At 38.4% G+C, this 15196-nt stretch overlaps 2 protein-coding genes and 1 pseudogene across 14 annotated transcripts in view; 1 reads left to right on the top strand and 2 right to left on the bottom strand.

Annotated features, from left to right (window-relative positions):
• Positions 1-10347, bottom strand: part of HYDIN (HYDIN axonemal central pair apparatus protein) — a 439740-nt gene extending 429393 nt beyond the window's left edge. For all 9 annotated transcript variants that reach the window (XR_009256078.1, XR_009256079.1, XR_009256080.1 and 6 more), the window contains exon 1: positions 10258-10347. The gene's annotated coding sequence lies outside the window, so the exon portion shown is untranslated. The remainder of the gene's footprint in view (positions 1-10257) is intronic.
• CMTR2 (cap methyltransferase 2) lies at positions 2765-10371 on the bottom strand. Of its 5 annotated transcripts, none has more exons than XM_058708224.1 (2): positions 10262-10371; positions 2765-6308 (listed from the first exon to the last, which is right to left on the bottom strand). In XM_058708224.1, the coding sequence occupies exon 2, from the start codon at positions 6287-6289 to the stop codon at positions 3989-3991; it is 2301 nt and encodes a 766-aa protein (XP_058564207.1). In that variant the 5' UTR covers positions 6290-6308; positions 10262-10371; the 3' UTR covers positions 2765-3988. The 5 variants fall into 5 exon arrangements, with proteins under 5 accessions (XP_058564207.1, XP_058564206.1, XP_058564208.1 ...); XM_058708223.1 differs by lacking the exon at positions 10262-10371 and adding an exon at positions 10039-10255; XM_058708225.1 differs by lacking the exon at positions 10262-10371 and adding an exon at positions 10055-10255.
• On the top strand, positions 9206-14702 carry LOC131499210 (peptidyl-prolyl cis-trans isomerase A-like; annotated as a pseudogene).
• The last annotated feature ends 494 nt before the right edge of the window (positions 14703-15196 follow it).

The following is a 15196-nucleotide window of genomic DNA, read 5'->3' as shown; positions in this document are numbered from 1 at the left end:
TATTGAAAGGTTTGTTTTATGGTTAGTTCTGCTAAGATCAGCCTGAAGAGTTTTAATCCAGTAAAAAAAAAAAAAAAGAAAAGAAAGGAAAAGGTGGGGTGACCTATTATCAAATAATAATAGTCTCTAGTTTCAATAGTAACTATTCAGTAAATAAATTTTCTGTCAGGCCTTGCACATCTATGTATAATAATTTGTCATCATTTTAACAGAAGTTAATATTTACATTAAGTCTAAGTTGTGTTCAAAATGTATTAAACAGATAACTAAGGACATTTAAATAAGGCCTAATTATACCAGTTTAATAAATGTTCTTACTTTTTAGAACATAAAAATTAACAAAAAAACCTCTTATGCTTTAAAATCTTTGTAAGTATGTATGGCTTTTATAAAAAATAACCATTTATTGCTTAAAACAATTTTAAAAACTGAAACTCAGCTCAGGTCATGATCTCACAGTTCATAGATTTAAGCCACATGTCTAGCTCAGAGCTGGCAATGCAGATCCTGCTTGGGATTCTGTCTCCCTCTCTCTGCCCCTCCCCTACTTGAGCTCTCTCACTCTCACACAAAATAAATAAACATTCTTTAAAAAATAAAAATAAAAATGTGCTATTTCTTACTTTCACCTTAGAAAGCAAAAATACACTAAATATCAGTGTTACCCTTTTGTTTTCAAATCAATTTAAATATGGAAAAGTATTTAAACAAAGAAAAAAGATTTTGGTTGGGTTTATAAACATTTTCATTTCTGAAAATGTGAAAATGTAAGGGATTAACTGATTTCATTTGTCCACCACAGCAATATAATTATAATGACCTCAACTGCAAATGAAAAATAAGGCCTACATATTTTTAAATATCTGGTATATTCTCATCAAAAATATGTAAAACAACAAGGGGTGCCTGGGTAGTTCAGTTGGTTGAGCGTCCGCTCTGTCCCTCACTCTCTGACCCTCCCCAACTTGTGCTCCCTCAAAAATAAATAAAACATTAAAAAAAAAAAAAAGCTAGGGGTGCCTGGGTGGCTCAGTCGGTTAAGTGTCCGACTTCGGCTCAGGTCATGATCTCGCGGTCTGTGGGTTCGAGCCCCACGTCGGGCTCTGTGCTGACAGCTCAGAGTCTGGAGCCTGCTTCCGATTGTGTGTCTCCCTCTCTCTCTGCCCCTCCCCCGTTCATGCTCTGTCTCTGTCTCAAAAATAAATAAACATTAAAAAAAAAACGTTAAAAAAAAAGCTAAAATTAAAAATAAAAAAAAACAAGTAAAACAACAAAAGCACCAATCAACATTTTTTTTCACCTCTCCCTAATATTTTAAACTTGCTTCTTTCATTCCACTCCAAGATTTTTGGAGTAGAAAAAATTTGAATACAAATTTTAATTTTTTTCAATGTTTATTTATTTTTGAGAGAGAGACAGAGACAGAGCATGACCAGGGGAGGGGCAGAGAGGGACACAAAGAACCTGAAGCGGGCTCCAGGCTCTGAGCTGTCAGCACAGAGCTCAAAGCGGGGTTCAAACTCACAAGCCATGAGATCATGACCTGTGCCCAAGTCTGATGCCCAACCAACTGAGCCACCCAGGCGCCCCTTTAATACAAATATTTTTAAATAAAATAAAGTATACAAATTCAGATTTTTAATTTATTCCAGAAAATATATTTTCAATGCATTTAAATATTTAAGTAATATTAGGATAATATATAAAAGCCCTCACTAGAATATAAAACTGACTTTTTTCTTAGGGAGGACAAAAATTAATACTGAAGAAATTACATTTACAAGACCTCTTTCTCATCTAAGTCTTTTAGGAAACACATTTTGTGAACTTTAAATTTTCTGGCTGTTTAGATCTACAAAAAAAAAATTTTTTTTTTAAAGAACAGTAACTACCTTGATATACAAACCATCCCTCACCTTACTGTCTTCTTGTCATTCATTTTTTGGACAGCATTTTTCCTCCCCTTTTTCTCAAAGAGAAATTCCTCTAAATCATTGGTACCTGTCAGCCACATCCAGTTCAGTTTGAACCTTCAACTCCTATCTCACCTATATAGAGCAAATCTGAATCCAACAAATCAGATGAACAGCAAATGATTCCAAGAGCCAAGTTAAATACCAAAATATATTCTAATAAACACAAGTATGCTATACATCCCAACAGTGATTAGTGTTTAAAAAAACAAAACAAAACACACACACACAACAACAACAACAACTAAGCATTCAGTACTTATTTGAGACACTTAAAACAAAGTTTTAATACCAGAACCTGGACCTAGGCTTTCAACTTCATTCAAACGAACTGGTTAAAAAAAAACAAAAATAAACTGTGCCATTATATTAGACCAAACCAACCAAGGCATAAAGACTATTAAGTACAAAATGGTTTTCCCAGAGTGATTTTTAATTCTCTCCTAGTAACCAATTTTCTGTCAGATTTTTATCATTATACAACTAGAACCGTTTCCATAAAGTCACCTACCAATAAGAAATTACAATTCTTTTGGAAATCTCCCTCCAGGCCTCCGTACACCCCTTGGCAAGAACTCAATCTACCCCCTTCTCCTCCCTAAGTATTCAGTTTCTTTCCCGAAGTAGAAATTCCATAAATATTACAATATTAAGAACTAAATTTTAATGAATACATATCAGAGGAAATGAAAGAACATTAACTCCCATTCAAACCTTCCTTAAAAAAAAATGTTTCCAAGTTATATTTTTAACTTCCCCCATGATTCTCTTTAAAAAAGACGAACACAAAATCTCTCTGCTAATGACTTTATTCATGAATCTATAATGTAGCTCAAAATAGCAAAGAACATTCTAAAAATTCAGATTAATATTTATCAACCAAATACATGAGAGAATACATCTACTTTTTATATAACTAACACAAATATCTAAAATGCACATGTGAGAGTACACTCTTCACTTTGTGTAATTTCAAAGTAATGAAGATTTGCTTAATACAGTTTGCCAGAAAAGCTCATTTACGTGGTCGAATACATGTAATTTAAAAGCAATCAGACATAACTGATAAAATAACCATCTTACGGTTAATCTTTTAATAAAGTGCTACTTTCATACTGAAAAAAGAAATAAAATTAAAAATTCTGAAATGTTGAATCATCATTCTGGAAGTGTTAAAATTTTTCTTTAGGGTTCACTACGTTCATCACATTCATACATCTCCAATATGAGACCATACACACTATTTTGCAATCTAAAAAAATCCTTTAGTTCACAGATTATTTCCTGGAAGTTAAAAATTACTACAAGATTGCTAAATGAAGCTTTTCATGATACATGTGTGTATTAGCCACAGTGATTTTTCATTGTTTTAAACATGATCTTTGGTTTGAAGTTGTCCTGGATGGACTAGCTGGATGGCTGTGGTTAGTGAAATATTTATAAAACAGCACACTAGCTTCATTTCAACCACACCAGTAAATTGGGTCAGTGGCCTAAAGGCAAGGAATGGCACATATTCAGCATCTGGCAAAAGGAGTTCCCCGAATCCGTAAGTGACGTGGTCAGGAGTAAAGAAAACCGGTGCAGCTGAGGTTTCCACCTCCTTTCATCAAAGATGTCTATCAATTTATTAACAGCATTATCCACTGAGGAAATCAGTTGGGAAAAAATCTAATTTGAATGAAGGCACATGGGTGCAAATCTTAAACAGAGAAGTATGACCAACAAAACTGCTTAAATAAGTATGGGTGTGTCTACCCCATCCACCCACACACATCTCACGTCTGAGGTTGAGTTTCATCACTGCATAGACTGCACCACATGGAAAACTCTATGCCTATGGGCATATATATGAGATCAGAACTAGCTGGTGGTTTTCCAGAAATAATGAGACTTTCAATGATGCAAAAGTTGGCCTTTCCCTCAAATGAAAGGTTTTAAATTAATAGCAAAAGACTACAATAACAATGGAAACTGTAACAAGTCATAAAGTTAAATCTCAGAAAGTTTCAATTTCATAGCTGAAGGCTGCTGATGATTTCTTCTCTCTCTCCTTGAATAATCACATGCAAATGCCTTTTAGCAATGGCAGCATTCAAATCCCACAAAAAATCAAGCAGTGCCCCCTTAAGGAGCACCTCCATTGGCACAAACTGTAAAACCTGCTGGGGTGCATCAGAATTCAGCAAAGAGCTCAACAAGTCATTCACATTCTGCAGATACTGGAAAACTGGATTCGGAAGGTCCTGGTAACCCACACACAGCAGGACTGCACAGGTCTTCAGGGGCTCAGAGGAAGTGGGACAAGAAAATGTGATGAATCTAAAACAATTGTGGAGTACAAAAATCAAACCAGCCATAAATCTCGTAAAACAAGAAAGTACAGGCAAAATCATAGCATCTCCTGTCTGAAGCTGCTGCAACGCACGTAGAAAGCAGTCCAAAAACAGCTGCTGGTAAATTGGGTCTCCATCATGAAGCAACGAACAGCTGCAAGTCATGAGTTCCGCTGGTTCCAAGAACTGAACTTCCAACGGTATATGCGTTTTGATGTCACTGAGGGTTGGAAAGCCCACAAGCAGGCACTTTATTCGGTTGCTGGGTTCTACGACCTGCTCATCCTGAAGGCACTTGGTAAGGCTAAACAACTCAGTAAATATCAGTTCTTCAGTAAAAATATGACAAGAACAATAATCCTGCTGTTTGGGCCAGAACTTGGAATCCAAATTCAAGGCTCCTCCTAATGACTTTTCAATTGCTTCATTAAGAGCCTTTAAAATTTCACCATCACAGAAAGGAGAACACTTTACCTTTGGCAGTTTCTTTCCCTCTAAAATATGCCATAAGTGACACTCAAGACTGGAAGCTGTCCCTTCTAAGAGAGAACTCTGCCCAGAATGATACACAGCATGTTCTTCCGCCCAACTATTAAAGTATCCTTTGGCCACCTTATCTTTCCATGAAAGGGTTTCCAGCATTTTCCTTTCATTATAGGTTTTAAAATATCTGTTCCTCTGCCCAAACCGTTTTGTATTTGTACTACAACCAATACTAGATTTTTTCACTAGCCAATTATTTCTGGAAAGAGGCTTCAACTGAAACTTTTCCATAAAATATTGAACAGCACAGTCCCTTAAAGTATTCAGTTTTATTTGTTCCCCTTTTCCCATGCACTGAAACAGACGAATGTTCTCAGAAATAGTCTCTAGCTGGTATTTATGAAAGAACATACAACATTCTTCATGCCTTTTAAGAAAAGATTCAGGAATCACATGATGGGGAAAGAGAGCTTTCTGGGTCATTTCAGTCCCAAAGTTCAGCACCATCTTAGATAACAGAGGATGGATTGCCTCTCTTCCCTTATAACGGAGACATACCACATAGACTTCTGAGTTTCCTGCCTTGCTAGTAGCAGGTTTGAAAACATGGACTTGGTCAAAAGAACAGTTTAGCAGGTACATCAGGTTTATGGAACAATGTTCAAACAAAGTAAACATCTTCAGAACAAAAGAGCCACCATTTCCAAGAGTCGTCAGAGCAGTGACAACTTCACAGTAATGCAAAGAAGAGACTAAAGCTTCTTGTTCACCTGGGTTTCCTTGGCAATCAAAACTCCCATCTGCAGTGATCAAGTGAATGGTAGCCATGTTGCTTATGAAATTCTGAAGTCCAGTCAGATATTTCAAGTTCATGATATCACCGGTGTTATCTGGACCAAAGTACCACCAATGCAAGGTATTTGCTATAAGTCGGTCATCCATAATCATCATAAGATTGTCATTTGCTTCATGGTATGGATTCAAAGTATTAGCTACCCAACTCCAATCACAGGGGAACCGATGGGATTTTAAGTAGTGATTGAGACTAGCTATAAAAGCTCCAGGAGCTTCACAAAGGTGTAGGGAATTCAGTTTTCCATTCTGAAAAGCTTCCTGTGGAATAAGTGGAAAGCTGCACAAAATTTCATGAAACTTACACCACGCTTGAGTACAAAGTTCAGCGTTCACAGATTTTTTCACATGAGAAATTATTTTTCCAGCTTTATTAGTAAAAGCAGTGTGTTCATGCCACTCATCCAATTTCTTGTCACTCAGTAGGTTTTTTACTTCATTTAGGGAGTTCTTCAAGTCAAGCAATGCATTAAATTCCGTGTGGTCACAAGTGAAAATCTCACCGGGATCTGGTAATTGCCACTCGTTATTAAGTGGCTTGCCATAAGAAAAGTTCTTGGCAAAGAGTTCAAAAATGTCAGCAACAACATCTGGGCTGAATGTCTCAGGACTTGAACCCAGGGGTGGTTTTCTGCACTTACTCATTTTCAAATTAAATTAAAATCTAGAAAAAGAAAACACACAATTAAATGAATCAAATTTATTAGAGAGTGAAATCTCATCCACAGCAAATCGGATCACACTCATGACAAACTGCATAAAATGGGAAAGCTAATGTCAGCACATGCTGTTACATAATGAGACAATTTGGAATAAAGAAAAAGTAAAGGCTTTCATACCCAACAGATCTGAGCTCAATTTCCAACTCTGCAACTTAGAGCTACAAAGTAGCCTTGGGAAAATTACATCTTTGAGTCTGTTTCTTATTTAGGCTATCACTTTTTTTAGATAAGGATAGAACATGCTAGCATATAAAAAGCATATACCGAAGAATAATCATCAGTGATGGCAGCTCATATTGCCATATTAATCCATCTAGCTCCTCCCAAAGTTTGCCTTTACCCACATGGCCCCAAACACACCCTCAGACTAAGATTCAGCCCTGAACACGACCTTTGATCAAGCTTTAACAAGCGACTTTTAGCTTTTGTTTGTTTGTTTAAGTTTTTATTTATTTGAGAGACAGAGAGAGAGAGAGAGAACATGCACACAAGCTGAGGAGAGGCAGAGAAGGAGAGACAGAATCCCAAGCAGGCTCCATGCCATCAGCACAGAGCCAAATATGGGGCTCCAACTCACAAACTGTGAGATCATGACCTGAGCCAAGCTCAAGAGTTGAATGCTTAACCAACTGTACCACACAGGTGCCCCAAGACTTCCAGTTTTTTAGTTCCTTCTGAATCTCACCTCCTTCCAGGAGAAGATTCTACACCTAAACCCAGTACTAATATTGCTACCAGATGTCTCTGCCACCACACACTTATTTACCTATAAGGACTGTCAAATACATCCTTCATCCAGATCTCACACTCTTGCTAAAACATGCACTTTGGTGGTGCCAAATCACTTTCATAATCCACCTACTAACACTCATCATCATACTGCTTGTTGACTCTGGTGTACTTGACTGGTCAGTCTCTATTCAGTTCAATGCTGAAAGTGAACTATAGTTCAACGTGGCATGTCCCTAAACTAGATTCTTGTCTCATCTGCTCAGACAGCTCCATACTTCGACTATATTTTTTCTTGCCATGTAACACACTTTGGGGCGCCTGGGTGGCTCAGTCAGTTAAGCATCCGACTTTGGCTCAGGTCACGATCTCATGGTTCATGAGTTTGAGCCCCACATCAGGCTCTGAACTGACAGGGCAGAGCCTGCTTGGGATTTTCTCTCTCCCTCTCTCTTTGTCCCTCCTCACTCACGCTTTGTCTCTCGCTCAAAATAAATAATCTTAAAAAAAAAAAAAAAAAAAAAACAAGAAAAGTAACACACTTTGATAGAAGATCTTTAAATTGAAGAAATATTCGCAATGAATATACAAATTACAAATAGTCACCCTACATCTTGTGGTCTAACACTAAGAAACCAAAAACACTTGTCCAATGGAGAAGGAAAGAGATATAAGAGGAAGATACATGGCCTGATGGCATAGTGTTGGGTAAAGTCATAAATTCCAGCAGAGAGAGCTATGAGTATTACATAGTACTTGTCAGCTCAATGTTAATCAATAGGTGTTTTAGTTCATAAGTTCCACATTTCTCAGCATATTCAAAAAGAATCTAAATTTGTCAAACAAAAAATTCACAACCACTGTCCCACAAAAAGCCAACGTTTGATAATTAAAATGGGAAATAAAGATGAGCTAATGCCACAATAAATACAATAATATCCAGAAGACTGTATTCTATTAGCATTTACTTTGTACTGTTCTTTTGGCAGTTCTTTTATATTTTGTTTAAATTATTTACAATCTTGTCTATTCTACTAGCTTGTAAGCTTCTTGAAGTAACAAGTATCTTCTTAGTCATTTGTTTGCCACAGTCTATTTACCATACATGTAAATTACAGCTAACAGTCACATGTGTCCATCAATATCTTTTTCTCAAAGCTTTTTTTTCACTGTTAGACGCTGTATTCAGACAAATTTCTTAAAGAAGGCAAAAATGGGGCATTGATACATTCACTAAAATCCTAAATGAAAGCAAATGAAAGTTTATTACAAGTTATTCTATCTTAATTTACACTGTGCTTACTGGAAACTACAACCATGTTTAGATTGCAACTATATTCTACTTTGGAAAAAGTCTGACTTTAGTCATTTACTTCACATATTAATTAATGGCATAAGGAAGCTCTGAAATGTCACCCAAGATAATACATAATACTTTCACATGAGAAAAACTAAAGTGATTCAAACATTCCATTGTTCTTCCTGACTACACCGGTGGTATGCAAATCAAAATTATGTCTTATGTATTTATATATAAAATACATATCTTGAATATATATACACATACACACACACACACACACACATAGATCTTAAAAATATGTATATATGTAAATACTGAATTTTCAGGTCTATAACCCGAACTTTGTTTCCTCCTATCAAATTCCCAGAATCCAACCACTTCTCACCCACCTCCAGATACCAGCTTCCTGATTGTAGACAGTGTCAACTCTCTGCTGGATTACTGCCATAGCCTTCTAACTGGTCTCTTCTATCTTTGCCTCCTTTGGCTCCCAAATAAATGCCACAGTCCTTACAGTAGTCTACAATGCTCTTGAAGATTTCTGCCTTCCAGCCCCAACCTATCTCTAACCTGATTGTCTACTATCCCTCCAATTCATTCTGCTCCAACCACATAAACTTTCTGTTCACTGAAACACGAGGCACACTGAAACCTGCAAATCCTTTGCACTGGTCAATCCCTCTGCCTGGAATGCTCTTTCTTCAAAGTACCTGCATAGCTAACTCCCTCACCTCCTTCAAGTATTTAATCAAGTGTAATTTTTCTAAGAGACCTACCCTGACATCCTAATTGCATCTTGCACTAACAATGGTAAAGGTAAGGATCTTGCTGTACTTTTTTTCTTTCTGTGACACTCTTTTCTAACAATAAATCTGCTTATTGTTTATTATTGTCTTCCCCAAACTAGAATCTAAGCTCCACAGGGCAAGGATCTTTTGTTTTGGTGACTCATGTATCACCCCGAGGTTAGAACAGTGCTTAAGGTACACAGTAAACCCTCTGTGAGTATCTAATAAACAAACGTATATTATACTTAGCACAAACAGCTCTCCTCTAGGTTCCGAATATGAGTCATAACTTCAGCACTTCAATGCATGAGCAAAATTAAAAAACCAACAAAACACGTGGTTTACAGACTACAGGAAAAAAGTTTCCAGTATACGTTCCTCTGGCCCTTCCATTAAGCACTGCTTAGAACTTTCTGGCATCATAATTCTGCTGAGGGTCAGTATTACCATTCTTAATTTACATATTCGAGTAGAAAGTCATGCCCGCCCCCCCCCCGCCCCGCCCCAAGCCACAAAGGAAAATACCTGCAAAATCCGTGGGCCTGACACAAACCCCACAAGATCTTATCAACAGGCTCTCTTCAATTAACGCTTACAAAGTAGTTTTACAAGTGTTTCTGGCAACTCCTCTTCCCAGCAACCGTGAAAATAATAGAGTGTATCTAGCGCTTTACTTTGGGCCAGGGGCAGCCAAGATCTCGTTTCACCTGATGGGACTGAGTCTCAACCTATATTCAAGCGGCCCGAGCCCTCCTGACGTGGAAGAACCTCAGTCCCAGACCCTGACTCATCCTTGCCTCATCCTCTGGAAAGTCGAAGGAAGACCCGAGCTCGGAAGCCAGGTCTGATTACCTTCGCTTACGCCCACCTTGGCTCCCCGAGTCTAGAGAGGCAGCGCTTCACTCACTCTCCCCACTCCAGGAAACCATCCTCCACTTCCGCTCCCGGAGCTGCTTCCCGGAACGGTCGCTCGTAGGGTATACGGCGCCCCCCGCCGCAGCGAAGGCAGGTGGTGCGCCCGAAGACAAGGAAGGAAGCCCGGACCCGCCCTCTCGACACAGGACCCGGAACCCACCTCCAGGCCGCGCCGCCGCGCGTCGCCGGCCGACGACGGCCCGAGAGTCCTGAGAGACGATTGCGCACGCGCTTCACAGCCGAGTGGGGCTAGCGTCACGCGTCAACGTTACGTACGCCGGCAACTCTAGCAGTGCCCGGGCTCAGGCTCTCTATAGGTTTCTTTTCTCGCCGAGTCCGGAGGAGGAAAGGCGTCTATGGCAACGGAAACCGCTCGAGGAGGCGGGGCGTCCTTTGGCCCCGCCCCTTCGGTGGAGATGTGGGCGGGGCAAACCCGTCCGAGACACTCTGGCTCCGTCCACCCAGACCCTGAGTCGGGAAGGTTTTCCAAAGTTATTAGGCAGAAGTTGGTTCCTAGTACACAGGCTGAGTTAAAACTGAGACTCGAAAGACAATATGAGGTTAAAAGCCAAACTAGGCCAACTGCGACGTAATACTCTGCTATAACATATATATGTTTATAAACCAGAAAGGAAAAAAACAATCTCAAAGGAAAATTAGACAAAAATTCAAACAGACCATCTAAAACCAGTAAAATAGCGACTAAGGATGTACAAAACTTTTTAGCCTATTATAAAAGAAAGACATGGAAATGAAAATAAGTTTCATTTTCACCTGATTTAGCAAAGATTAAAAAGATTCATAATGGCCACTATTGGTGAGAATAAGAAGAAACCGGTTTATATACCGGTTGTGCATGGGGGTAAACATTGGTATAAACTTCACAGATGGCAAACTTTAAAATGGCCATGCAACATAACCAGCCCTCACTTTGGACAAAATATTCATCTCCTTAATATCAACAATAAGAAAAACTCTAAATGTTGACTTTAAGGGAATTAATTAAATTCTTTGTGATACAGGGGTGCCTGGGTGGCTGAGTCGGTTAAGCGTCCAACTTTGGCTCGGGTCATAATCTCACTGTTGTGAGTTCGAGCCCCCCCACTGCGGGGGCTGACAGCGCTGAGCCTGGAGCCTGGAGCCTGCTTCCCATTCTGTGTCTCCTTCTCTCTCTGACCCTCCCCCGCTTGCACTCTGTCTCTCAAAAATAAATAAAACATTAAAAAAAAATTATCTGTGATACATCCTATAATGGGATACCATTCAGCCAATAATAGGTTATGTGTGGCAACACTATTGCATAAAAATATAGAGCTGTGTGTAGAGTTTGAACCATTCATGTAAATTATGTAAAATATATATATATACACACACACACATTATTTTCTAATTCCTCCTGGATGTCCATCAATAAAGAAAATTGTCTTTTCAAAAAATAAGTCTAGGACATTTGGATATTCATATGGAAAAAATTTTATTTGGATTCTCACACTATAAAAATACATTTCATTTGGGATGACAATCTATATTTTAAAAGTCAAAAACTCTCAGGGTGCCTGGGTGGCTCAATCAGTTAAGCGCCCACTCTTTATTTTGGCTCAGGTCATGCTCTCATGGTTCACGTAATCAAGTCCCATGTTGGGCTCTGCACTGACAGCACAGAACCTGCTTGGGATCCTCCCTCCCCGATTCAAGTGGCTCAAGCCCCTCCCCCATGCACGCCCGCGCACTCTCTCTCTCTCAAAATAAAAAATAAACTTAAAAAAATTAAAAAGTCAAACAAATATTTTAGCAGAAAACATAAGAAAACAGCTTTGTGACCATGAAGTAGACAAAAATATACAACAAGTCAGAAAAAGCACTAATCATAAAGGAAAATTATATAAACTGAACCATACTAAAATTAAGAATATCTATTCACCGTAAGATATCATTGGGAGTGAAAAGACAACATACAGAGTGGGAGAAGATATTTACAACATATACATATGACAAAGGACTTGTATCCAAAATATATCACTCTATATATGTTATATATATATGTGTGTGTGTGTGTGTGTGTGTGTGTGTGTGTGTGTGTGTGTGTATGAAATTAGGGGAGAAAAAATGTTTTCCTTCTACCCTTCTAGGTTCTCTGCTGGGGCTCTGTAACAAATGATATATTAACAAGAGAAAAGCATGTGAATTTCCTAGTATTTTATGTGACCAGGAGCCTCCACAAGGAAATGAAGATCTGAATAAACCATTAAAACTGAGTGTTTTCATACTAAGTTTGATGAGGAGTGGAAAGTTGTGGGGAAATGTGACAAATGAGTATGAGCTAAGAGTAGTACACTGGGGGAAATTTAGGCAAGGCATGTTCATCCAGATTCCTCTTGGAGTCCTTCCAACTTCAGAAATAAGAATATTCCTTTCCTCCAGGTATAGGGAGGGCATATCTCCCATGAGGATCTTGTGAGCTGCTTCAGGGCAAGGTCAGAGAGTCCTTCCTACACCTGCCATTTCTCAAATTCCTTCAGCTTAAAATACTTAATATGCCAATCAACATATTTTGGGGCAGCATGTTCTGAACCCTGTCAATATTCACCCATGTTGTTTTATGTATCTGTAGTTCATTCCTTTTTATTGCTAAGTAGTATGCCATTGTATGGATAAACCACAATTTAGTTATCTATTCTCTTATTGATGGACATTTGAGTTCTGTTTCCAGATTGAGGCTATTGTGAATAAACCTGCTATGAATATTCTAGTACAAGACATTTTTGTAAGTGTATGTTTTCTTTACTTTTAGGTGAATACCTAGGCATGGAATGAATGGCTGGGTCATAGAGTAGATCAGGGTTTCTCAACTCAGCATTAATGTCATTTTGAGAATCACGGAAGCAGATCTATGTGTAACTTTGAAGAAACCTCCAAAAAATTTTCCCAGAGGGCTTGAACGATTTTGCATCCCTACCTACAATACCTAAGAATTCTGGGCCTTACAGACACGGTCCAGCCATGGTCAACCCACATTGTTCTTGGACATTGCCGTGAATGGTGAGCCCTTGGGCTGCATCCCCACTGAGCTGTTGGCAGACAAAGCTCCAAAGACAGCAGAAAACTTTCATGCTCTGAGCACTGGGGAGAAAGGATTTGGTTATAAAGTTTTCTGCTTGGACAGTATTATTCTGGGATTTATGTGCCATTGTGGTGCCTTAATACCATAATGGCACTGGCAGCAAGTCCATCTATGGGGAGAAATTTGATGAGAATTTCATCCTGAAGCATATCGATCCTGGCATCTTGTCCTTGGCAAATGTTGGACCCAACACAAATGGTTCCCAGTGTTTCATCTACACTGCCAAATCTGAGTGATTGGATAGCAAGCGTGTGGTCTTTGGCAAGGAGAAACAGGGCATGAGTATTGTGGAAGCTATGTGGAACACCTTGGATCCAGGAATGGCAAAACCAGCAAGAAAATCAACACTGCCGGGGTGCCTGGGTGGCTCAGTTGGTTAAGCAACCGACTTCGGCTCAGGTCATGATCTTGCAGTTTATGAGTTCGAGCCCTGCATCAGGCTCTGTGCTGACATCTCAGAGCCTGGAGCCTACTTCAGATTCTATGTCTGCCCCTCTCTCTACCCCTCCCCTGTTCACATTCTGTGTCTCTCTGTCTCTCAATAATAAATAAACGTTAAAAAAATAATTAAAAAAGAGAGAATCAACATTGCTGATGTGGACAAATCTAATAAATTTGACTTGTGTCATATCTTAACCGCCAGCTCATTCCTTCTGTAGCTTAGGAGAGCACCCCTTCACCCTCATCTCCTCAAAATATCCCATAATCTTTGTGTTCCTTGGGGCAGTTGTATGGTTCACATATTTTTCTTATCCTCCTCTACATCAAGTTCGATTGCAGAGTTAAGTTTATGATTATGAAATAAAAACTAAACAACAACAAAGAATTCTGGTTACTTCACATCCTCACCAACTTTTGCTGTTGTGAGTCTTTGTCATTTTACCTATTGGTGGGAGGTGGTTGCTTTTTTACATCTGATTCTTAACAAACATTAATTAAAAATGAAGATCTGTGGATATTGTTCTTTTATGGGACTAGATACTAGATGAAGGATATATGGTCTCTTAAATACAATTACTATGTTCCCTGAGGTTTATAAATATTATCAGGAATATTCCAAACAACAAAACATACTGAACTTTACTAAAATAATCACAACATTAGATGAGCATTGAGGAGGGCACTTGTTGGGATGAGCACTGGGTGTTGTATGGAAACCAATTTGTCAATAAATTATATTTTAAAAATTAATTAATTAAATTAACATTTGTTGAGTACATAAATTAACATTTGTTGAGTTCAGCACTAAGTACTGAAAACTTCCCCTTTTTTTAATCCTTTAATCCTCTCAACAACTCCATGAAGTAGATATGTGTATTGTCCCCCTTTTATAAACAGAGAAATCAAGGACCAAAGTGATTAAGCAATTTGCTAAAGATCATAGAGTCAGCAAGTAGCAGAGTCAGGGTTTGGACCTAGATGTGCCTAACTCCAAGGCCAGTCTGTTCTGCAGAGAATTCCTAGAACCTGCATCCAGTAATTTAAAAAACAACTTTATTGTCCACATCCATGGCCAGAAATGTTTATATGAGGCCAGTGATTTTATTAAAAATGATCAGTTTTAGGGCACCTGGATTGCTCAGTCAGTTAAGCACTTTTAAGTCACTCTTGATTTTGGCTCAGGTCATTATTTCACAGTTCATGGGATTGAGCCCTGTGTCCCTGCTTCTCTCTTTCCCTCTCTCTCTCTCTCCCCAGCTCATGCTCTCTCTCTCAAAAATAAGCATTAAAAAAAAAAATATATATATATATATATATATATACACACATACATATATATATATATATATATATGTATATATATATATATATATATATATATATATATATAAATGATGAGTTTCATTTATTTTATCCTAAAAGCAGGAGGGTTTGCAAAAATTTTTGGAAAAGATGAAATGTTATAAATGGATGAAACTGGCATCTGAAACTTTAAAAAACTGAAGGAAATTAACCAAGCCCTGCAACTTTTAA

The sequence above is a fragment of the Neofelis nebulosa genome, chromosome 17 (assembly GCF_028018385.1).
Source record: "Neofelis nebulosa isolate mNeoNeb1 chromosome 17, mNeoNeb1.pri, whole genome shotgun sequence".
NCBI lineage: Eukaryota > Metazoa > Chordata > Mammalia > Carnivora > Felidae > Neofelis > Neofelis nebulosa.
Note: the sequence above shows the minus strand (reverse complement) of the source record. Positions and strands in the feature narration are given on the sequence as shown.